Below are 23819 nucleotides of genomic sequence, written 5' to 3'. Positions count from 1 at the left end.
CAGTTCATCAATAGCTTTTAAAAAACAGTTCTTGATACATATGCCTTGAGTTTTAGTTATTTTCAGCTGGTCCTCATCAGCCACATTGCTGGAAAAAATAATTCTCTTGATTGTTCTTTAATACACAGCACCCAAACATCCTTCCCTGAGCCAGAGGTACCGGTGAGAACACACACTCACACACTTAGGAACCAGCTCGCTTGGGGTAAAGTCTCAGATCCACAAGCACTGGGACCTCAGTAGCTTGTTTATAGTCTGTGCCTCTGTTTCCTCACAGATCAATGCGAGAATTAAATGAGGTAATGTATGAATAGCACTTCAAGCAGGGACTGGCTCTTATTATTATATGAAAAAGTTGCAATCATGAGCCCGAGTAACAGCACACTTACCCACCCTACAGTTGCCATCCCAGCCACTACATCAGGCAGTAACTCACACCCTTGTGCTTACACGGACAGGGAGAAATCAGCAATGAGCTATTCCCTGGATGATAGGCGCAGCTGTAGTCACAGGACGGACCCCACATCCAGAGCAGCAAACAGATGCTGATCTAAGAAATGTCATCATCATACAAGCCTGACTAAAGACACAGTGCTTTTACCATTAAGAAATCTGAAAATAAGCATAAACAAAAACAAACGTGATTTCAGATTTTGTATTTTCTTATGGTGGACAGCCATCATTTGCCCCAACAGCCATCTGAAGCCAATAGTCTTGATTATTAAAAATCACAAAGTTGTATAAATGTTCTCCTCCTTTTCGAAAACCATGTTCATTTTCTCTCCATGAAACAGGGCTGTCTGCAAAGCCTTGAACGGACAATGTAACCCAAGGAGCTAACTTTGGTTCATCAAAGTAGTGACTGAAAAAGAAAGATAATAAAAAACAAGGAGAATTAAGAATGTTCACATTTTTTTACTTACTCAAGGTAAATGGTTTTTATGATGTTCCAACGAAGCTTAGCCCTTAGGGTTTTGTTATAAAAATTAGGAGATAGAAATTAAATTATTGATGCTATGCTGTGAATTTAATAAATTTTAACCAGTATACAAAGCACAAAACAAACTTCAGTTGTTCTCAAGCTAATTGTAGATCATCTAAGATTCAAAGAATAACAACAAAAAACCCCTCAAACTTACAGCTTCCTTCCCTTAAACAGTGCTTTTTCAGAGTCTCTGTTAACTCAAAGTACAGAAAAATTTACTGGATGTTTTAAAATTCAGCTTTCCTATTGAGGAAAATCAAAGTACTAAACAAATAAATATGAAAAAGGATGCTGGGTTTTAAAAGGAAAACCCTGAAGACTTAAATCTTAAGGACATTTTTAAAGTGAAGACTGAGAAGGCATTGTGCTCACTTTTTAGTCTTCCCAATATGGGATTTGAGTTTCCTGACATTAGATACAATGTTGCATTTTATTTACACAGCACCTCCCAAAGTGAAAAACTCAGTACTGTTTTACACAAACCGTGGCTGATTAGGGACGCCCAGGTTTGTTAGGGCTGAGCAGAGACATCTTAGATACAACTCCGGTTCAAAGATGGTCAAGTCCTTTCTTCCACCCCACTTCAAAGAGAAACATTTTGCAGAACTCCAATATTTAAAACAGACCACAAAGCATTCCAGAGAGTGCTGTTCTCTTAAAGTGGCATTGTAACTTCAGCTGTACCAAGAAAAACATGTAGTTTGTTTTCAAGAAGCATAGCTAAGCTCTGCTCTGTGTCTTTCATAAGGACCCGCACTTGGCAATAGAGTTTTCCTATCACCAAGGATAATTATGTTGTTTGAGATGATACTGTTACTGCACTGGGAGCCCAAGCATGGAAAGAAGGGGAAATGTGTGTGAGAAAACCCTGCAATTCGGCACAGTGGCACTGCCCACAGTGGCGCATCATCTGCTCTAAAACCTCCCATTGGCAAGGACAGATGACGTATAGAAGGCAAAAAGCGTTCTCACCACAGCTGTTCCAAGAGGACACATATCTTCTCTGAAACTATGAAACCAGTGACTGTACACAGAGAAGCTTTTGCCACGACTGTGCTTGGCTGAGGACAGCAGTAGGTTGATATGAAATTATTAGGCTCATTATTTCTGTCACAAAAAATAAGAAAGAAAACTTGATATCCACCACATGATCATTTTCAAAGTAGAAACCCCTATTAAAAGCAGGAAGCCAGCAGAGCCCTAGGGCCCAGGACCCTTGTACGCACAGTTCTGCATGGCTGAAGACAGCGCCCAGCCAGTCCAGGAGCTCTGGGGCGCTGCACGCCACCTCGGGGTCTCCCCTGAGCGAGCTGCTCTGCAGCACTGGGCACTGCAGGTCGGCCACTGTGCTCAGTGCTATTTTTGGCTGATGCTCCTGGATTTGGTAGTTGGAAAAGTATGACACCATCGTTGAGTCTTCTGCACCTAAAAGCACACCATGTAAGGCCATTTGAATACTGTAAACAGTATCAGTGGATCCCTGAAACCACCCCATTCCCATCTGAGAGTTATGGGAAGCAGGTAGGATTAAATACTCATTTTCTTTCACATTTTTCCTGGAAAAGCGTAATACTTTTACATTCAACTCATATTAGTTTCATCATCTGCTCTAATAAGAAAACTTTGACTTAATAAATAATACCACAGGTATTACTTATACTTAAATAAAATGAGTGAACTCTACAGAGAGAGGAGTATATTTGCACAATCTCTGTAAAGGAAACAGAAGAGGAACTGAATGACAGAATCTTATTCAAACTTGTCTTTGAAAAACCCAGTAAAATCTAGTTATCCTCAAGGATTTCCCAACAGCCTTGGAAAATAGCAAGGGTGGCCCCCTATGGAACAAAGGGCAGGCTTGCTTACTGTTCAGTGAAATAAAAATAATGTCTCCCTCCCTCCCTCCAGGGCAAAGGGCAGCAGGCAGTAAGCCTGGAGTTCTTTACACTGTGAGCTCCTCTCCTGAAAAGCAACCCTATGCCAGAACCACCTGACCCACTGGGTGTCACCCTGTAGGCACTGGGATTTGGTGAACTGGTGTAAATGCTGACACCCTGGCCCTGGCTATTGCTGTGAGTAATTAAGTCCTTTGTCTCTGGCCTGAGCCTTGTGTCTTCTGCTGGCATCCATGAGATCGTGCAGGCTAACTTCTTAGTTTTGTACGTAGGGTAAAAATCTCAGACCCTTCACAGTTCCTATCAGCCCTTAAAATAATGAGGAGTCTTAGGAACACAGAGCTATCTTCAGAGCCCAATGCACAGAAGGTCCTCAATGAAGACTTCATGCAACTGAAATGTCAGTTAGTCTCTCTGCCCTCCTGTATCTCTTCTTTGATAGGAGAAGCGCCAACATATTACAGACCTGGGACTCATGCAAGCCACCCGGAGCACTCACGACCAGAAACTTCCCAAGAGGAGCAGATGGATGCGCCTATTTCCAAAATGGACTTACGTGATCCCTGTTCTCTGAAGGAGAATACCACACCATCATAATTGTGATGATTCAGTTCATTATCATCTTGGGATGGATCAAAGATACACTTCTAAAAGGCACTTGGCAGTTTAAGTAGATTACCACGTTTGGTGACCACCAAACTTTGAACTAAATTTAGTTTTCTAATCAATTCCGAATTACAACAAATTGACTGTGACATTAATGGTACGGCTAATTTACCCTGTAATAATGAATAAGCAGTCTGTGTATATAACTATTATTTGTGTTACTTTAAAACATTACAGCCAAGGCTATCTGAGGTAAGGTACAGGAAGGAAGGGGAGAAGCAGGTAAAGGCCGGTGCTCTGAAGACACCCTCAAGGTCTCCGGACCTACATACAAGCCAAGGAGATGGAGGCAGTCGGCTGCACACCGAGATCATCCCGCACGAGGCTCTCAGGGATGTCAGAGGAGACAGAGCAGCTTCCTTAGTAGTGTTTACACATATGTGTGCACGATATCCCTGGTCATAGGGATGACTCACCATTCGATCCTCCATTATTATTCCCTTTGATTTAACAACTATATTTAAAAATCACTGTATTATTTATTATATAATTTATTTTTCATACCTGTATGATGCCAAGCCAAAAGAAAATCAAATTTCAATGGCTTCTTTTCTTTGAGGGACCAAGATATTCTTTCATACTTCTTAGAATCCAAGTTGAAGGATAAAGCCACCAAATCAATGGAAACAACTTAAAAAATGGAAGAAGGAATAAACAGTTCATTCATATATTCGCAGCCTGCACTGTGGAAAAAGTGTTATATTAAAAAATCAGAATTTTTGGAAATTTTAGTTTTTTTCTTGCATTTCCTCTGTTTTACCAAATCAAAACTCAGCCTTTCATGGGCATTTCTAGCATTGAGAGTTAATAACAACAGATGTTTTAAATTCATATTTTCTGTAGGTCAAAGACCACGGGCTGAGGAAGGCCTTGCAAGGAAGGCCAATTCTAATCTGCTTATGGATGGGCAGCCTTCCCTACTGATGTTAAAGCCAGACACCATCAGCAGGTCGACATCTATTCCCTCCAGGATGACCTTCTGCTAGTCTTTATGACCTTCTATATCTTTTTCTACTAGTCTTTATGGCTTTTTACCTGTCTTTTATGACTTTCTACTCATAAAAACTTGGGCAATCAAAGGAAATTCTTTATTAAGAACAAGTTGTAGACTCTTACCTTGAGTTCTTCATTACTTTGAATTTTTGACCCAAAACACATACACCTAATGGATTAGTCCATTTCTATGAGCATTATAAGATGCAGCTGACAGCTGAGGAGAACTAGGTGTGACAGCCCATCCCATTCTCTCCAAAGCCCAACCGAGAGCCCCTGCGGGCAGAAGTTTAAAAGAAGAAGCCATACTTTTAAATGTCTGAATTTGAATTGCTACAGAAAGATTACTGACTTGTTCGAAACTGATGTGGTGGGGTGAGCACATTACTTACTAAATTTCATGATTCTTCTGCCAGAATACTGAGATGGACGACCTTGAAGCCCAGTTTCTTCATAAGTATCCTTATCCAGTGACAAAATTAATTTCCCTATAAATCAAATAATATTCCCATAAAAAGATGTTAAAAAAAATGACATGTTCCTTGCCATAAAAGAAAGCATAGCAAATTGAGCAGTTAGACATCAGTGTAATAAAATGCATATAAGAATCCTCTTTATAATACAAAGATAGTATTTACACGTACATGTCATTTATAATACAAGGATATAACTTACACATTATACATACAAGGATGTTACTTATAATACTGAAACCAGAAATACCTAAATTTTTATTAAAGAAGGAAGAGTTAAATCATGATATACCTCTTCTTTGGACTACCTTTAAGATATTAAAAATAGTACACTAGAATTATGTCCCGTGGTATGGAAAGATGTCTAAGACAGCTTGGGAAAAAAACAAATTTAGAAACAATGTATTACGATGTGATTTATGCTAAAAAAAAAAAAAAAAAAAAAGAACAACCTTTGTATGTGTTTAAAAATTCACTATGTACTTCCCTCTTGGAATTCAGGAAAATGTCATGAAGAATAAACATCAACCTTTAACAACAGCTCCTTCTAAGAAAGGGAATGAGTCTGAGGATTTGCCTTTAAAAAAAAAAAATAGTATGTATTTCTTTTAAAATTAAGGAAAAATTAAGAAAATGAGTGTGTTACCATTTGGCAGTAGGGCAACAGTATTGTCTTCATCAATATTTGTATTGTATGTTAGTGCATAGCATGAACCTGTAAGAGAAAGCCCAGAGGGGAAATTAATGCAAGAAAAATAAAGTCACACCTGCAAAAACTTAGTGGGTTATTTTCACATGATAACAAATCTTCCAGGTGAGTAAGGGTCCGTATCTGCCACTGCTCCAGCTCATCAATGAGCCTAACACACCCAGGGGAGCTGGAGGACACAGAAGGCCACACTCCTGCCAGTTCCCTCTCCAACCCAGGGCCTGTTTGTGCGAGCTGATGCCCATTGAGCAGAGAATGGGCTCAGGGTGCAGCACGTACCTTTGGAGATGCTTGCAGAGACACAAAGTAGGATATTAGGTAAGCATGCACTCCTGAGAGGCAGAATGCCAGGCGAAGCTTCAAAATGTGCCAGGAACTTGTCTGAAGTTAAAGCTACTCAATCTCATGGAGCCTCAGTTTCCTCTCTTGTAAAATGGGGATCCTAGGCCTCTATCATAAAGTTGCTACAAGGGTCAAGCTGGTGAGATGTAAAAGTACGTGTTACAGCCAGTGCCCACATTACCGACACAGCAGTACCGACCTTCAGAATAGACGAAAGGGGGCAGGGATGATGGAGTGGATGGCAAGGTGGAAACCTCCTCCCACACACACACCAAGGAAGCAACTACAGCAAACACAACTCACTCTGAAAATGACCCAAAGACTGCAGAGCGGACCATCCACACCTGGGGAAGGAGAGAAGGCCACACAGAGAAAAGTGATAGAACCACAATCAAGCAGGGCCTAAGCCCTTCCTCTATCCCAGCGCACAAGTGGGAGGGAATGAACGGAGCAGGAAGAGGAAAAGCACTCAGCTCTGCACACCTGGCCCTGGAGATCTGCTCTGGGAGCACGGTCCACATCACATCAGGCTTCAGCTAATGGTGCAGAACACCAGGGAGAGCTGGAGCACACTGTGGGGCCGAGGCTCCTGCTGCTGGTGGAGGACAGGCATCCTTGGATGGTCCTGCTAACAAGCCTCATCACAGAGGCAGCAGTGCGAAAGATTTACTAGCAATAAATCTAGCACTTGGAAGGGCGCCAGAGGGGCCAGGTTTGGATGGAGCTCTCTCCACAGGAGAAAGGGCAGGTGGACAACACTTCCCCGGCCCTCCCTCTGCCCATCTGATGGGGCACTCATGGGAGCCCCACATACGTCAACCCCCTCACTGGTGGCTCAGCCCCAAGGCACTTTCCTGCGTGCCCAGCCCACTTGGTCCAGCAGCATGCAGACTTTGCTGCCTGGCATGCAGAGGGAGACTTTGCTGCCTGGCAGGTGGAGAGAGCCTTTCCCAGTTTTCCTGGCTTTCTCTCAGCTCAACTGGGGAGGTGCTTGCAGAAGCCAAATATTAAGCCTAAATATTTTTCATCAATGAAAATTAACTCAAACAGTAAAGGTAGTAGACCAATTACTAACTAAGCAAGTATGAAGTTAAAAAAAAAAGTAGTAAAATCAACTGTAAACAAAATCAGTCAAGGGACATACACAAAAATTAGATGTTTACGACATCTAATAAGTGTGGAGGAAGAAGAAGAATAAAAAAGTAGTACTTTTAGAATGGGTTCAAAACTGAGAGACTGTCAGCTTAATATAGACTATTACATATTTAGGAAACTATGAACCTTATATTAATCATAAGCCTAAATAAATTCTATAATAGATTCACAAAAAAATTAAAGAGAAAAAAGAAATCCAATCACAACACTAAAGAAAACCATCAAATAATGAGAAGAGTATAAGAGAGGAAGAAAGGATCAGAAAAAACAACCAGAAAACAATTAATAAAATGGCAATAAATACATACCTATCAATAACAATCTTAAATGTAAATGCAATGAATGCACCAGTGAAAAGTCAGGGTGACAGAATGGATAAAGAAATGAGACCCATCTTTATGCTGCCTACAAAAGACTCATTTCAGACCTAAAGACACACACAGGCTGAAAGTGAAGGGATGGAAAATGATATTTCATGAAAATAAAAGGGAGAAAAAAGCAGGAGTAGCAGTAGTTATATCAGACAAAACAGACTTCAAAATAAAGAAAGTAACAAGAGACAAAGAAGGACATTATTTAGTGATAAGGTGATCAGTCCAACAAGAGGATACAGCCATTATAAATACCTAAGCACCCAACACAGGAGCATCCAAATATATAAAACAAATACTAACAGACCTAAATGGAGAAATGTTGTAACTCAGTCATATTTTTTTTTTTTTTTTTATAATAATTATTTTTTATTGAAGGGTAGTTGACACACAGTATTACATTACATGAGTTTCAAGTGTACAACACAGTGGTAGAACATTTATATACATAATTCTAGGTTCCAGCTATCACCCTACCAGGCTGTTACAATATCTTGACTATATTCCTTATGCTATACATTACATCCCGGTTACTAATTTATTTTACCATTGGAAGTCTGTCCTTTTTTTTTTTTTTTTTGTGAGGGCATCTCTCATATTTATTGATCAAATGGTTGTTAACGACAATAAAATTCTGTATAGGGGAGTCAATGCTCAATGCACAATCATTATTCCATCCCAAGCCTAATTTTTGTCAGTCTCCAATCTTCTGAGGCATAACAAACAAGTTTTTACATGTAGAACAAATTCTTACATAATGAATAAGTTACATAGTGAACAGTACAAGGGCAGTCATCACAGAAACTTTCGGTTTTGCTCATACATTATGAACTATAAACAGTCAGTTCAAATATGAATACTGATTTGGTTTTTATACTTGATTTATATGTGGATACCACATTTCTCTCTTTATTATTATTATTTTTAATAAAATGTTGAAGTGATAGGTAGATACAAGATAAAGGTAGAAAACATAGTTTAGTGTTGTAAGAGAGCACATGTAGATGATCAGGTGTGTGCCTGTAGACTATGTGTTAATCCGAGCTAGACCAGGGCAATAAAACATCCACGTATGCAGAAGATTTCTCTCAGAACGGGGGGGTGAGGTTCTAAGCCTCACCTCTGTTGATCCCCAATTTCTCACCTGATGGCCCCCCTGCGACTGTGCCTGTCTTAGGTTGTTCCTCCCTTGAGGAATCTTACCCGTCTCTGGCTAACCAGTCATCTTCCGGGGCCATACAGGGAAATGTGAAGTCGGTAAGTGAGAGAGAAGCCTTATTGTTTGAAAAAGTTAGCTTTTTACTTCTTTGCATATTTATGCCCTGTGGCTTCTATGCCCAGCATTTGTCTTGAGGTATCTTTACCACTTGGAAGAATTATGATACTCGGTAAATTTGATATGAGGCACGAATTCTATTTAAGGGTTGTAATTAGGAAGGAAGAAGAAAAGCTATAGAAGTAGCAGGCGGAAGAAAACATGGGAAGATTGATTATTTCTTTGATATATCTTCTTGTAGAGTAACTTCAGCATGTATAGGTTTTAAGCTACTACTTAAATTGCACACACACATTAACATAATAGGAGTATAGTTACATAACCAAAGCATATCTGTAATTACCAGCCATCTGCAGTGAAACCAAGAAAACCAGTTAGGCACCTTAGGCATTTGTGAAAACTTATCTATGATATGGTGGATATTGTCCAAATGAACTTGAACAGTCTGAGAGAAATCAGACAAATTAAAACAACCCATTCCTGGGGACTGTTCACATGCCATATGTTCTTTTAACAATAAATAGTTTGTAGTTGTAAGACTTTGGAGCGCTACAATTTGCACTTCTCCAAATTCTTGGTTGAGTTCCAACAGTATAGATCCAGTCCAATTTTGTTGTTTTACTGTATGCACAGGCCAGCTTAGATATCTCCTTCCTCATTCCCATGGCAGGTCCAGGAACTGGTGGGATGAGTGCATCTACAGCTGTAGCAGTGCGTGGATCTTTGTTGGGGTTTTTTGATGATCATCTTCTGGCATGAGTCTTCCAGAGGGTGCAGATGTTGGAAGTTCTTTTTCATATCATATCTTAGTTCATTTTCGGGGTAGCCCAATTAGGCTTTGATCCTCTGTATAAACACAAACAGACCCTTTGCCTACACTTTTATATGCCCTTTATACCCTTGTGTAGAACTCGTTGGAGGTTACCACACAGGAACTACCCTTTTTTTTTTTTTTTTTTTTTTTTTTGCTATCACTAATCTACACTTACATGACGAATATTATGTTTACTAGGCTCTCCCCTATACCAGGTCTCCCCTATAAACCCCTTTACAGTCACTGTCCATCAGCATAGCAAAATGTTGTAGAATCACTACTTGCCTTCTCTGTGTTGTACAGCCCTCCCTTTTCTCCTACCCCCCCATGCATGTTAATCTTAATACCCCCCTACTTCTCCCCCCCTTATCCCTCCCTACCCACCCATCCTCCCCAGTCCCTTTCCCTTTGGTACCTGTTAGTCCATTCTTGAGTTCTGTGATTCTGCTGCTGTTTTGTTCCTTCAGTTTTTCCTTTGTTCTTATATTCCACAGATAAGTGAAATCATTTGGTATTTCTCTTTCTCCGCTTGGCTTGTTTCACTGAGCATAATACCCTCCAGCTCCATCCATGTTGCTGCAAATGATTGGATTTGCCCTTTTCTTATAGCTGAGTTGTATTCCATTGTGTATATGTACCACATCTTCTTTATCCATTCATCTATTGATGGACATTTAGGTTGCTTCCAATTCTTGGCTATTGTAAATAGTGCTGCAATAAACATAGGGGTGCATCTGTCTTTCTCAAACTTGATTGCTGCATTCTTAGGGTAAATTCCTAGGAGTGCAATTCCTGGGTCAAATGGTAAGTCTGTTTTGAGCATTTTGATGTACCTGCATACTGCTTTCCACAATGGTTCAACTAACTTACATTCCCACCAGCAGTGTAGGAGGGTTCCCCTTTCTCCACAGCCTCGCCAACATTTGTTGTTGTTTGTCTTTTGGATGGCAGCCATCCTTACTGGTGTGAGGTGATACCTCATTGTAGTTTTAATTTGCATTTCTCTGATAATTAGCGATGTGGAGCATCTTTTCATGTGTCTGTTGGCCATCTGTATTTCTTTTTTGGAGAACTGTCTGTTCAGTTCCTCTGCCCATTTTTTAATTGGGTTATTTGTTTTTTGTTTGTTGAGGCGTGAGAGCTCCTTATATATTCTGGACGTCAAGCCTTTATCGGATGTGTCATTTTCAAATATATTCTCCCATACTGTAGGGATCCTTCTTGTTCTATTGATGGTGTCTTTTGCTGTACAGAAGCTTTTCAGCTTAATATAGTCCCACTTACTCATTTTTGCTGTTGTTTTCCTTGCCCGGGGAGATATGTTCAAGAAGAGGTCACTCATGTTTATGTCTAAGAGGTTTTCGCCTATGTTTTCTTCCAGGGGTTTAATGGTTTCATGGCTTACATTCAGGTCTTTGATCCATTTTGAGTTTACTTTTGTATATGGGGTTAGACAATGGTCCAGTTTCATTCTCCTACATGTAGCTGTCCAGTTTTGCCAGCACCACCTGTTGAAGAGACTGTCATTTCGCCATTGTATGTCCATGGCTCCTTTATCAAATATTAATTGACCATATATGTCTGGGTTAATGTCTGGATTCTCTAGTCTGTTCCATTGGTCTGTGGCTCTGCTCTTGTGCCAGTACCAAATTGTCTTGATTACTATGGCTTTATAGTAGAGCTTGAAGTTGGGGAGTGAGATCCCCCCTACTTTATTCTTCTTTCTCAGGATTGCTTTGGCTATTCGGGGTCTTTGGTGTTTCCATATGAATTTTTGAATTATTTGTTCCAGTTCATTGAAGAATGTTGCTGGTAGTTTCATAGGGATTGCATCAAATCTGTATATTGCTTTGGGCAGGATGGCCATTTTAACGATATTAATTCTTCCTAGCCACGAGCATGGGATGAGTTTCCATCTGTTAGTGTCCCCTTTAATTTCTCTTAAGAGTGACTTGTAGTTTTCAGAGTATAAGTCTTTCACTTCTTTGGTTAGGTTTATTCCTAGGTATTTTATTTTTTTTGATGCAATTGTGAATGGAGTTGTTTTCCTGATTTCTCTCTCTGTTGGTTCATTGTTAGTATATAGGAAAGCCACAGATTTCTGTGTGTTGATTTTGTATCCTGCAACTTTGCTGTATTCCGATATCAGTTCTAGTAGTTTTGGGGTGGAGTCTTTAGGGTTTTTTATGTACAGTATCATGTCATCTGCAAATAGTGACAGTTTAACTTCTTCTTTACCAATCTGGATTCCTTGTATTTCTTTATTTTGTCTGATTGCCGTGGCTAGGACCTCCAGTACTATGTTAAATAACAGTGGAGAGAGTGGGCATCCCTGTCTAGTTCCCGATCTCAGAGGAAATGCTTTCAGCTTCTCGCTGTTCAATATAATGTTGGCTGTGGGTTTATCATAGATGGCCTTTATTATGTTGAGGTACTTGCCCTCTATTCCCATTTTGCTGAGAGTTTTTAACATGAATGGATGTTGAACTTTGTCAAATGCTTTTTCAGCATCTATGGAGATGATCATGTGGTTTTTGTCTTTCTTTTTGTTGATGTGGTGGATGATGTTGATGGACTTTCGAATGTTGTACCATCCTTGCATCCCTGGAATGAATCCCACTTGGTCATGGTGTATGATCCTTTTGATGTATTTTTGAATTCGGTTTGCTAATATTTTGTTGAGTATTTTTGCATCTACGTTCATCAGGGATATTGGTCTGTAGTTTTCTTTTTTGGTGGGGTCTTTGCCTGGTTTTGGTATTAGGGTGATGTTAGCTTCATAGAATGAGTTTGGGAGTATCCCCTCCTCCTCTATTTTTTGGAAAACTTTAAGGAGAATGGGTATTATGTCTTTCTTCCCTGTATGTCTGATAAAATTCCGAGGTAAATCCATCTGGCCCGGGGGTTTTGTTCTTTGGTAGTTTTTTGATTACCGCTTCAATTTCGTTGCTGGTAATTGGTCTGTTTAGATTTTCTGTTTCTTCCTGGGTCTATCTTTTAAGGTTATATTTTTCTAGGAAGTTGTCCATTTCTCCTAGGTTTCCCAGCTTGTTAGCATATAGGTTTTCATAGTATTCTCCAATAATTCTTTGCATTTCCGTGGGGTCCGTCGTGATTTTTCCTTTCTCGTTTCTGATACTGTTGATTTGTGTTGACTCTCTTTTCTTCTTAATAAGTCTGGCTAGAGGCTTATCTATTTTGTTTATTTTCTCGAAGAACCAGCTCTTGGTTTCATTGATTTTTGCTATTGTTTTATTCTTCTCAATTTTATTTATTTCTTCTCTGATCTTTATTATGTCCCTCCTTCTGCTGACCTTAGGCCTCATCTGTTCTTCTTTTTCCAATTTCGATAATTGTGACATTAGACCATTCATTTGGGATTGCTCTTCCTTTTTTAAATATGCTTGGATTGCTATATACTTTCCTCTTAAGACTGCTTTTGCTGTGTCCCACAGAAGTTGGGGCTTAGTGTTGTTGTTGTCATTTGTTTCCATATATTGCTGGATCTCCATTTTGATTTGGTCATTGATCCATTGATTATTTAGGAGCGTGTTGTTAAGCCTCCATGTGTTTGTGAGCCTCTTTGCTTTCTTTGTACAGTTTATTTCTAGTTTTATGCCTTTGTGGTCTGAAAAGTTGGTTGGTAGGATTTCAATCTTTTGGAATTTACTGAGGCTCTTTTTGTGGCCTAGTATGTGGTCTATTCTGGAGAATGTTCCATGTGCACTTGAGAAGAATGTATATCCCGCTGCTTTTGGATGTAGAGTTCTATAGATGTCTATTAGGTCCATCTGCTCTACTGTGTTGTTCAGTGCTTCCGTATCCTTACTTATTTTCTGCCCAGTGGATCTATCCTTTGGGGTGAGTGGTGTGTTGAAGTCTCCTAGAATGAATGCATTGCAGTCTATATCCCCCTTTAGTTCTGTTAGTATTTGTTTCACATATGCTGGTGCTCCTGTGTTGGGTGCATATATATTTAGAATGGTTATATCCTCTTGTTTGACTGAGCCCTTTATCATTATGTAGTGTCCTTCTTTATCTCTTGTTACTTTCTTTGTTTTGAAGTCTATTTTGTCTGATATTAGTACTGCAACCCCTGCTTTCTTCTCACTGTTGTTTGCTTGAAATATGTTTTTCCATCCCTTGACTTTTAGTCTGTACATGTCTTTGGGTTTGAGGTGAGTTTCTTGTAAGCAGCATATAGATGGGTCTTGCTTTTTTATCCATTCTGTTACTCTGTGTCTTTTGATTGGTGCATTCAACCCATTAACATTTAGGGTGACTATTGAAAGATATGTACTTATTGCCATTGCAGGCTTTAAATTCGTGGTTACCAAAGGTTCAAGGTTAGCCTCTTTAGTATCTTACTGCCTAACTTAGCTCGCTTATTGAGCTGTTATATACACTGTCTGGAGATTCTTTTCTTCTCTCCCTTCTTGTTCCTCCTCCTCGATTCTTCATATGTTGGGTGTTTTGTGCTGTGCTCTTTCTAGGAGGGCTCCCATCTAGAGCAGTCCCTGTAAGATGCTCTGTAGAGGTGGTTTGTGGAAAGCAAATTCCCTCAGCTTTTGTTTGTCTGGGAATTGTTTAATCCCACCGTCATATTTGAATGATAGTCGTGCTGGATACAGTATCCTTGGTTCAAGGCCCTTCTGTTTCATTGTATTAAATATATCATGCCATTCTCTTCTGGCCTGTAGGGTTTCTGTTGAGAAATCTGACGTTAGCCTGATGGGTTTCCCTTTATAGGTGACCTTTTTCTCTCTAGCTGCCTTTAACACTCTTTCCTTGTCCTTGATCTTTGCCATTTTAATTATTATGTGTCTTGGTGTTGTCCTTCTTGGATCCTTTCTGTTGGGGGTTCTGTGTATTTCCGTGGTCTGTTTGATTACTTCCTCCCCCAGTGTGGGGAAGTTTTCAGCAATTATTTCTTCTAAGATACTTTCCATCTCTTTGCCTCTCTCTTCTTCTTCTGGGACCCCTATAATACGGATATTGCTCCTTTTAGATTGGTCACACAGTTCTCTTAATATTGTTTCATTCCTGGAGATCCTTTTGTCTCTCTCTATGTCAGCTTCCATGCGTTCCTGTTCTCTGATTTCAATTCCATCAATGGCCTCTTGCATTCTATCCATTCTGCTTATAAACCCTTCCAGAGTTTGTTTCATTTCTGCGATCTCCTTTCTGGCATCTGTGATCTCTTTCCGGACTTCATCCCATTTTTCTTGCGTATTTCTCTGCATCTCTGTCAGCATGTTTATGATTCTTATTTTGAATTCTTTGTCAGGAAGACTGGTTAGGTCTGTCTCCTTCTCTGGTGTTGTCTCTGTGATCTTTGTCTGCCTGTAGCTTTGCCTTTTCATGGTGATAGGAATAGTCTGCAGAACTGGGACGAGTGACGGCTGGAAGGACTTCCTTTCTTGTTGGTTTGTGGCCCTCCTCTCCTGGGAGAACAGCGGCCTCTAGTGGCTTGTGCTGCGCAGCTGCGCGCAGACAGGGTTTCTGCTTCCTGCCCGGCTGCTATGGAGTTAATCTCCGCTGTTGCTGTGGGCGTGGCCTGGCTCGGGCAGCTACTCCAAAATGGTGGAGTCGCGTTGGAGCAGGAGCTGCTGGGAGGCTATTTATCTCCGTAAGGGGCCTCCCTGCTCCCTGCAGCCCAGGGGTTAGGGTGCCCAGAGATCCCAGATTCCCTACCTCTGGATTAAGTGGCCCGCCCTGCCCCTTTAAGACTTCCAAAAAGCACCCGCCAAAACAAAACAACGACCACAAAAAAAAACAAGAAAAAAAATTTTTTTAATTAAAAAAAAAAAAAAAATTTTTAATTAAAAAAAAAAAGGTGGTCGTTCGTTTTTCTTTATTCTCCGGTGCCAGCCTCAGGCCTCTGCTCACCGGTCTTTCTGCCCTGTTTCCCTAATATTGGGGTCCCTGTCCCTTTAAGACTTCCAAAAAGCGCTCGCCAAAACAAAGCAGCAAAAAAGCAAAAAAAAAAAAAAATGGTCGCGCGCTTTTCTTATGTCCTCTGTCGCCCAGCCTCCAGTGCCTGCTCACTGTTCTTGCTGCCCTGTTTTCCCAGTATCGAGGGCCCTGCACTCTGGCCCGGATGGCTGGGGCTGGGTGTTCGGCAGTCCTGGGCTCTGTCTCCCTCCCGCTCTGCCTGCTCTTCTCCCGCCGGGAGCTGGGGGGAGGGGCGCTCGGCTCCCGCGGGGCCGGGGCTTGTATCTTACCCCCTTCGCGAGGCGCTGGGTTCTCTCAGGTGTGGATGTGGTCTGGATATTGTCCTGTGTCCTCTGGTCTTTATTCTAGGAAGGGTTGTCTTTGTTATATTTTCATAGATATATGTTGTTTTGGGAGGAGATTTCCGCTGCTCTACTCACGCCGCCATCTTCCGCCCCCTCTTAACTCAGTCATATTAAGGGATTTTAACACAACATTTACATCAATGGACAGATCATCCAAACAGGAAATAAATGAGGAAACAGAGGCACGGAACAACACACTAGAACATAGAACAGATAGACATAACAGATATATATGGAACATTCCACCCAAAAACAGCAGGATACATATTTTTCTCAAGTGCAAATGGAACATTCTCCAGACTAGATCACATATTAGGACACAAAAAGACTCTCAGTACATTCAGAAAGACTGAAATTATATCAAGCATCTTTTCAGATCACAGTGGTATGAAACTAGGAATCAACTACATGAAGAAAACAAAAAATCCACAAACACATGGAGGCTAAACAACATGCTGTAAATAATCAATGGATCAATGAACAAATCAAAGAAGAAATCAAAGCAATACAGGGAAACATATGAACACAAAAATACAACATTCAAAATATGTGGGATGCCACATAAGCAATTCCAAGAGGGAAGTACATAGTAATACAGGCCTACCTCAAGCAACAAGAACAATCCCAGTCTAAACTTACAACTAAAGAAACTAAAAAATGAAAAGAAACTAAAGAAACTAAACTTACATCTAAAGAAACCAGACAAAGGCATTACATCGATATCCCTCATGAACACAGATGCAAAAATCCTCAACAAAATATTAGCTAACCAAATTCAAAAATACATCAAAAGGGTCAAACATCATGACTGAGATTTATTCCAGGGATGCAAGGACCGTACAGTATTCATAAATCAATCATTGGGATATACCACATTAACAAAAGGATAAAAACCATGACAAAATTCAACATCTTTTCATGATAAAAATGCTCAACAAAATGGGTATAGAGGGTACACATACCTCAACATAATAAAGGCCACATATGACAAACCCACAACTAGTGTCATATTTAATGGCAAAAAGCTTAAAGCTTTTCTTCTAATATCAGGAACAAGACAAGGATCTTCACTCTAACCACTTTTATTCAACATAGTACTGGAAATCCTAACCATGTCAATCAGACAAGATAAAAAGATAAAATGCATCCAAATTGGTAAAGAAGAAGTAAAACTATCACTATTTGCAGATGACATGATACTATATATAGAGAACCCTAAAGACTCCACCAAAACCTATTAGAACTAATAACTAGATTCAGCTAAGTTGCAGGATGCAAAATGAATACACAGAAATCTGTTGCATTCCTGTATACTAACCACTAACTAGCAAAAAAGAGAAATCAGGAAAAGAATTCTATCTGTAATTGCATCAAAAAGAAAATACCTAGGAATAGACCTAACCAAGGAGGTTAAAGACCTGTATTCTGAAAACTATAAGACACTGATAAGAGAAATTAAAGAAGTACACAAATAAATGGACATGTTATCCTGTGCTCATGGATCAGAAGAATTAATATTATCAAAGTGGCTATCCTGCCCAAAGCAATTTACAGATTCAGTGCAATCCCTATCAAAATACCAAGGGCATTTTTCAATGAAGTAGGGCAAAGAAACCTAAAATTTATATGGAACCACAAAAGACCCTGAATAACCAAAGTCATCCTGAGAAAGAACAAAGCTGGTGGTATTATACTCCTTGACTTCAAGCTGTTCTATAAAGCTACAGTAATCAAAACAGTATGGTACTGGAACAAGAACAGACCCACAGATTAATGGAACAGACTAGAGAGCCCAGATATAAACTCATGCATACATGGTCAATTAATATATGATAAAGGAGCCATGAATTATACAATGGGGAAGACAGTCTCTTCAGTAGGTGATGTTGGGAAATTGGACAGCTACATGCAAGAGAATGAAACTGTATTACTATCTAACTCCATACACATAAGTAAATCTGAAATGGATTAAAGACCTAAATGTAAGACATGAAACCATAACACTCTTAGAAGAAAACATAGGTAAAAAATCTCTTGAACATAAGTATGAGCAATTTTTTCCTGGACATATCTCCCCAGATAAGGGCAACAAAATAAAAATGACCAAAAGGGGCTACATCAAGCTAAAAAGCTTCTGTACAGCAAAGGACACCATCAGCAGAACAAAAAGGCAACCCACAGTATGGGAGAATATATTTGGAAACATTTTATCCAATAAGAGGTTATCATCCAAAATATATAAGAACTCATATACCTCAACACCCAAAAAACAAATAACCCAATTAAAAATGGGAGAAGGACCTGAACAAACACTTCTCCAAAGAAGAAATACAAATGGCCAACAGGCACAAGAAAAGATGCTCCACATTGCTAATCATCAGAGAAATGTAAATCAAAACCACAATGAGATGTCACCTCATACAAGTTAGAATGGCCACCAACCAAAAAACAAGAAATAACAAGTGTTGGTGAAGATATGGAGAAAAGGGAACCCTCCTACACTGTTGGTGGGAATGTAAATTGGTGCAGCCACTGTGGCAAGCAGTATGGAGGTTCCTCAAAAAACTAAAACTAGAAATACCATTTAACCCAGGAATTGCACTCCTAGGAATTTACCCAAAGAAAACAAGATCCCAGATTCAAAAAGACATATGCACACCTATGTTTATTGCAGCACTATTTACAATAGCCAAGAAATGGAAGCAACCTAAGTGTCCACCAGTAGATGAATGGATAAAGAAGATGTGGCACATACACAACGGAATATTATTGAGCCATAAGAAGAAAACAAATCCTACCATTTGCAACAACATGGATGGAGATAGAAGGTATTATGCTCAGTGAAATAAGCCAGGTGGAGAAAGACAAGTGCCCAATGATTTCACTCAACTGTGGTGGAGTATAAGAACAAAGAAAAACTGAAAGAACATAACAGCATCAGAATCACAGAACCCAAGAAGGGATTAACAGTTACAAAAGGGAAAGGGACTGGGGAGGATGGGTGGGAAGGGAGGGATAAGGGGGTTAAGGGGCATTACGATTAGCACACATAATATAGAGGGGGGGGCACGGGGAAGGCAGTATAGCACAGAGAAGACAAGCAGTGACTCTGTAGCATCTTAGTATGATGATGGACAGTGACTGTAATGGGGTATGTGGTGGGGACTTGATAATGGGAGGAATCTAGTAACCACAATGTTGCTCATGTGACTGTATATTAATGATACCCTAAAAAAAAAAAAAGAAATAGCATATAACCCATTAATTCCACTTCTAGGAATTTATCTAAATAAAATAAAATCCCTAATCCAAAAAGATAAATCCTCCCCTATTTTTATTGCTGCATTATTTACTATAGCTAAGATATGGAAGCAACCTAAGTATTCATCAATAGATGAATGGATAAAGAAGATGTGGTACATATATATCGTGCAATATTAGTCAGCCATAAAAAGGAAAGAAATCCTGCCACTTGTGACAACATGGACAGAGCTAGAGGGCATTATGCTCAATGAAATAAGCCAGGCAGAGAAAGACAAATACCATATGATTTCACTTACATGGAATCTAAAAACAAAACAAAATGAACAAAATAGCAGTACTCATAGACACTGAGAAGTGACTGGTGGTTCCCATGGGGGAGGGACTGAGGTAGGTGGGTGGAGAGGGTGAGGGGTTGAGGGGGATAAAGGGGCACAAAATTCTCAGTCGTAATATAAGTTGGTCACAGGGATGGAAGCACAGCATGGAGAACACAGCCAATGGTTCTGCAGCTTCTTCCTATGCTGACAGATAGCAACTGCTCTGGGGGGTGAAGATTCAGTAATGTGGGGAACTGTTGAATCACTGTGTTGTATACTTGTAACCAAGACTGTATATTATTGATACTTCAATTAAAAAAAAAACAGGTAAAAGGAATGTCAATGAGACTAAAGACAAGATGTCCAGCTTCGTAAGCGGCCCAGCAGCAACAGAATGACAGAAGCTGCAGTAACTAGGATTCTTCCGGGTCCCCCTGGAGTGGGCAGACACAGGGCTATGACAAGATTAGTAAGTGGCCTTTTTTTCTTAGAAGTACAGTGGTGTGGTGGGGGTGGGATTTTAAAGAAACTCCTAAACAGTTTCAAACAAATGACTCCTACGAAAAAACTGGAACAAACCAATGAACCCAGCAGATATGACTGAGAATCGGGTGAGCAGAGGAGGACGAGGGCCACAAAATCTAAGTAGAAGACATGGAATGAACTGCAATGAGCCCCTGGCTCTGACCTGCTGTGGTTGCGTCAGGAGAGCAATCTTTTGAGGCAGCTGTTGTGGGGACTGCTGGCAGCAGAGTGGACTCTGCAGCCACTCACACACAGTAGTGCATCTGAACACATGGATCGAGACTTTCCTCTCCATCAATTCTTGTTTAAGATGAGGATACCCTCATGTTACCACATCCCCACACAACACTTGTGGACAAGTATAATCAGAAACCACTGCCTAAAGAAGGCACAAGAGCAGGGTGAGAATACTGAGGGGTGGGGGGAGGGATGCATGCACTTGATCACACAGACTATCCCCACAGACCCTATTTAAAGCAAGAGAAGAACCCTAGTGTTGTGACAGGATCCAACTATACTTGCTCATCTTGCCACATTCACAGACACGATGTGGTTTTTCTTACCTTTCTTTACAAAGGTGTTGATGAATTCCTGTGTAATTAACTCATGAAGAGGTAAATTCTTCACAAAGTAATAGGGTCCAGTTTCCATAACCAGGTTTTTCAGTTCTTCTGAGAGTATCCCACACTCAGGTATCAGAAATGAAACCTATTGGAATATGTAATATAAACAAGTCTTATTTTCATGTAGATCAATACCCAAGTCGTTAGGGTTGATATAAGATCACGAAGCCTACTAACTATTCCCTTACAGGTTTCTACAAAACTCTTAACTTACCAATCTCCAGAAAAGAGAAATTTGACAATTCAAGTTTTTCATTTCTGCTTTGAAACATGCTATACTGGAAAGCTGGATAAGCAAAATAAAAAAATTTAATGGCATGCTCTTACTTTTTTGCAAATTGCTTATTTTTGCAAATGAGCAATACATTTTTATGACCTGTCCACTATAATTTTTAGGGAAATAAAGCACAACTGAATATCCCTATATTTGTTGACTTTGGTACCAGGTTGGAATCAAGGGAACTGTCCCTTTGGGGATAAGGAATTTAGAGACATCAATTTTTAAGAGTTCACAGGAAGCAGAAGTGCTCCTGGATGCTTCCATTTTTTAGACAGAAAAATTCTACAGATCAAATGGGGCGAGACAAGGTACAAACCCTATTACTGTCTGGCATGAGCTGTCCAAAGCAGAGATGTTAAATGTAACGAAATCGTTCTCCCGAAGTTCTAATGCCAGTCTGTTCCCGAGGGGCCAGGTATCACTACCTGTGTCTGAGAAACTGGCCGGACAGGTTAGTGTGAAGATCAATTTAAAGGGTAAAAGGCCCAAACCATCATCATGTTCATACTGATATTTTTTGGAGGCCTCGCCACTTAAATGGGCTGGTGAAAACGGCCCACTAGACACTTGACTGGGAATTTGGCTTGTTTTCTTGTACTGAATAAGCTGGGTAAACCAATAATTAACCTCACTGATTACTTTCCACATCTGCGGAAAAAGGAGCCCCGGGAGGGTGACATCTTCCCGAAGCAACAGCCAGCGTTACCAACCCCGTAAAGCTCCTAAATTGTGCTTAAGAGGAGACCCACCACAGCGAAATTTTTCCCCAAAGCTGCCTAAATGGCGCACTTTGGCTGGAGACCGGAGAAGGCGGCAGGGAAGGCATAAAGTTTCTCAGATACTGAACCAGTTTAGAAAAATAAGTCGCTTTCTGGGTCTGGACTCAACAGGGTGCTGGGAGAAGATGCGCAGGCAAGAGGCGGGAGAAATCAAGGGGCGGAGCGCGGTTCTGGCCTCGAGCGGCAGCCGGCCCGCGGCTGCACATCGCAGCCGTCACACCCTCCTAATTCGCTAGTCCCGACCCAGCCTCTCACACCGGACCCCATGGGATGCAATCCACTCGGGCTGGTCTAGGACCCGAGCAGTTAGCCAGAATCCCAAACTTTGGAGGCGGCCAGGCACACTTCCCTGCCACGCCTTCCGAGGGACTGGCACCGTCCCCGCGCCCAGCGCATCCTGGGAGTTGTAGTCCTGCATGTCGACAAGCTACCGGTTTGGGGCAGTTAAGAGACTACACCTCAGCATGCCCGGCAAGAGGTCCCGCCCCTCCGCGCAGCAGTGCGGGCCCCTCACGCCGCGCAAAACGCGGATCTCCCCAAACTTCTCCAGCCGGTGAGGATGGAGCTTGAATCGGCGGGCCCGTGGCGGCCGGACTCACCCTGTAATTGTGATAGTGCGTCTCCACAAGATGCCGGTGGCGCGACTTGTCGTGGCCGAAGTTGGATTTCTCGCAGACCAGCAAATGCCGGGGTACCTCTCGCAGCCTGCGAAGAGTAGCCATGCTCTGCCCGGCGCAAGCCGCCAGCCAGCTTAGCGCCCCGCCCCTTCCCATCTCCCGCCCTTTTCCACGCCCCACCAGTTCCTCTCTTCCCTTAGCCCCGCCCCTTCCCGCCCACCGCGTCTTCCCTGCGAGCATGCGCGGTGCGGCAGGGCCGTACTAGTGGAGACAATTGGATTTGCGGTCTGGCTGGCTAAGAGGACTGGCATCCCTGGAAGAATCTTATGGGGTCAATTCACTGCCTGAAATGGAAATACTTGACACCTGGAAACCTGGAACTTGATTTTTCCAAGCCGCCTATTTTTCCCTTTCTTCCTCCCAGCTGCTGTCTCTTGGCATAAATCCCCCTTCTGTGTTCCCCATTGGTCCTGCAAAAGGAAGTTTGTGTAGGAAAGTAATACATAATTTCTGTTTTGTGCCCTACAATGACTCCTTCGGAACCACTTTTAAGGTCTCTTTCTAAAAATCTCTTCCGAATTTGTTAATAATTTTTTGCTGTTGGAGGTTATAGTAACAATTCATTTTTCCACAATTTTTAAGATCAACTCCAACTACTGCATATACATACATCTTAAACTGAAGTATACACAGTCCCAGTTCTGTGCAGAGAGGATGCAACACAGCACACTGCTTGTGGTACAACTTCCTGGAGCATCAATTTTACTGTAAATTTCGGAAGAACTGGAGTTTAGTAATTTACAAATTCAAAACTAAGAGAAGGCTGGAGAGTTATTTGCCAGTTCACGTCATCAGGAACTTGTGCCTGAAATGTGTATCTCAGGGAAAACTAAGAAAAATGTAGTATGTCATTATTTTAACCAGGAAAAATTTTAAAGAATAGCAAATCAGTTGAAAAACTACCAATTTTTAAATCACAATATGGATAAAAGTTACCAATATATTAAAATGTAATATGCTTAAAACGTTGCTTTTTGATCACCTCACAATTAAGTAGCAGTGGCCTCTTTTAGACAACCATCAGATGCATACACCTTCTTCACCGATGCTCCGAGTTTTGCAGTGACTATAGTGTAATTTTGAAGCCATTTAGTCCAAAATGTTATTAAGTTTTGAAGACACAATATAAATTGTATATGTGTATTTAAATATATTTTAAATATATTAAATATTAAATATATTTATACTACATCAGCTGAAAAATGTAGAGGTAAATAGCTGCTTTGCAGTTTGGGTATTCAAAAACTCAGAGGTATTCTTCCAGGGAAACAGTACATAGAAGATATATTCTGTGGGGTGTGCTTAGATTATGAATTGTAAGTCAAGATCTCATTTATTTAAAGATTAAAGCTTTAACTTCAACTAATGTGCGGCTG

The 23819-nt window shown here is 40.7% G+C and overlaps 1 protein-coding gene across 5 annotated transcripts; it reads right to left on the bottom strand.

Annotated features, from left to right (window-relative positions):
- Window positions 1-641: 641 nt before the first annotated feature.
- Window positions 642-22523, bottom strand: RPP40 (ribonuclease P/MRP subunit p40). Of its 5 annotated transcripts, XM_057493929.1 has the most exons (9): window positions 21304-21375; window positions 20922-20993; window positions 20648-20792; window positions 5659-5727; window positions 4932-5027; window positions 4051-4176; window positions 2212-2410; window positions 1958-2092; window positions 642-862 (listed from the first exon to the last, which is right to left on the bottom strand). In XM_057493929.1, exons 1-9 carry the CDS (start codon window positions 21319-21321, stop codon window positions 664-666), a joined length of 1059 nt encoding a protein of 352 aa, XP_057349912.1. In that variant the 5' UTR covers window positions 21322-21375; the 3' UTR covers window positions 642-663. The 5 variants fall into 5 exon arrangements, with proteins under 5 accessions (XP_057349912.1, XP_036785710.2, XP_057349913.1 ...); XM_036929815.2 differs by lacking the exons at window positions 20922-20993; window positions 21304-21375 and adding an exon at window positions 22366-22522; XM_057493930.1 differs by lacking the exon at window positions 20922-20993 and having other exon boundaries at window positions 21304-21403.
- Window positions 22524-23819: the final 1296 nt, after the last annotated feature.

This window comes from Manis pentadactyla, chromosome 16, assembly GCF_030020395.1.
Source record: "Manis pentadactyla isolate mManPen7 chromosome 16, mManPen7.hap1, whole genome shotgun sequence".
NCBI lineage: Eukaryota > Metazoa > Chordata > Mammalia > Pholidota > Manidae > Manis > Manis pentadactyla.
The sequence above is the reverse complement of the archived record's forward strand: the minus strand, read 5'-3'. Positions and strand labels throughout refer to the sequence as shown.

Excerpts from the sequence above, each read along its gene's own strand:
- RPP40 (XM_036929815.2), bottom strand. The coding sequence starts at position 22,488 with ATGGCTACTCTTCGCAGGCTGCGAGAGGTACCCCGGCATTTGCTGGTC. Across the intron at positions 4,177-4,931 it reads CAGAAGAATCATGAAATTTA|TTGTTTCCATTGATTTGGTG; the intron begins GTAAGTAATGTG and ends CCATTTTTTAAG. Across the intron at positions 2,411-4,050 it reads TTTGGCTTGGCATCATACAG|GTGCAGAAGACTCAACGATG; the intron begins GTATGAAAAATA and ends GTGTGCTTTTAG.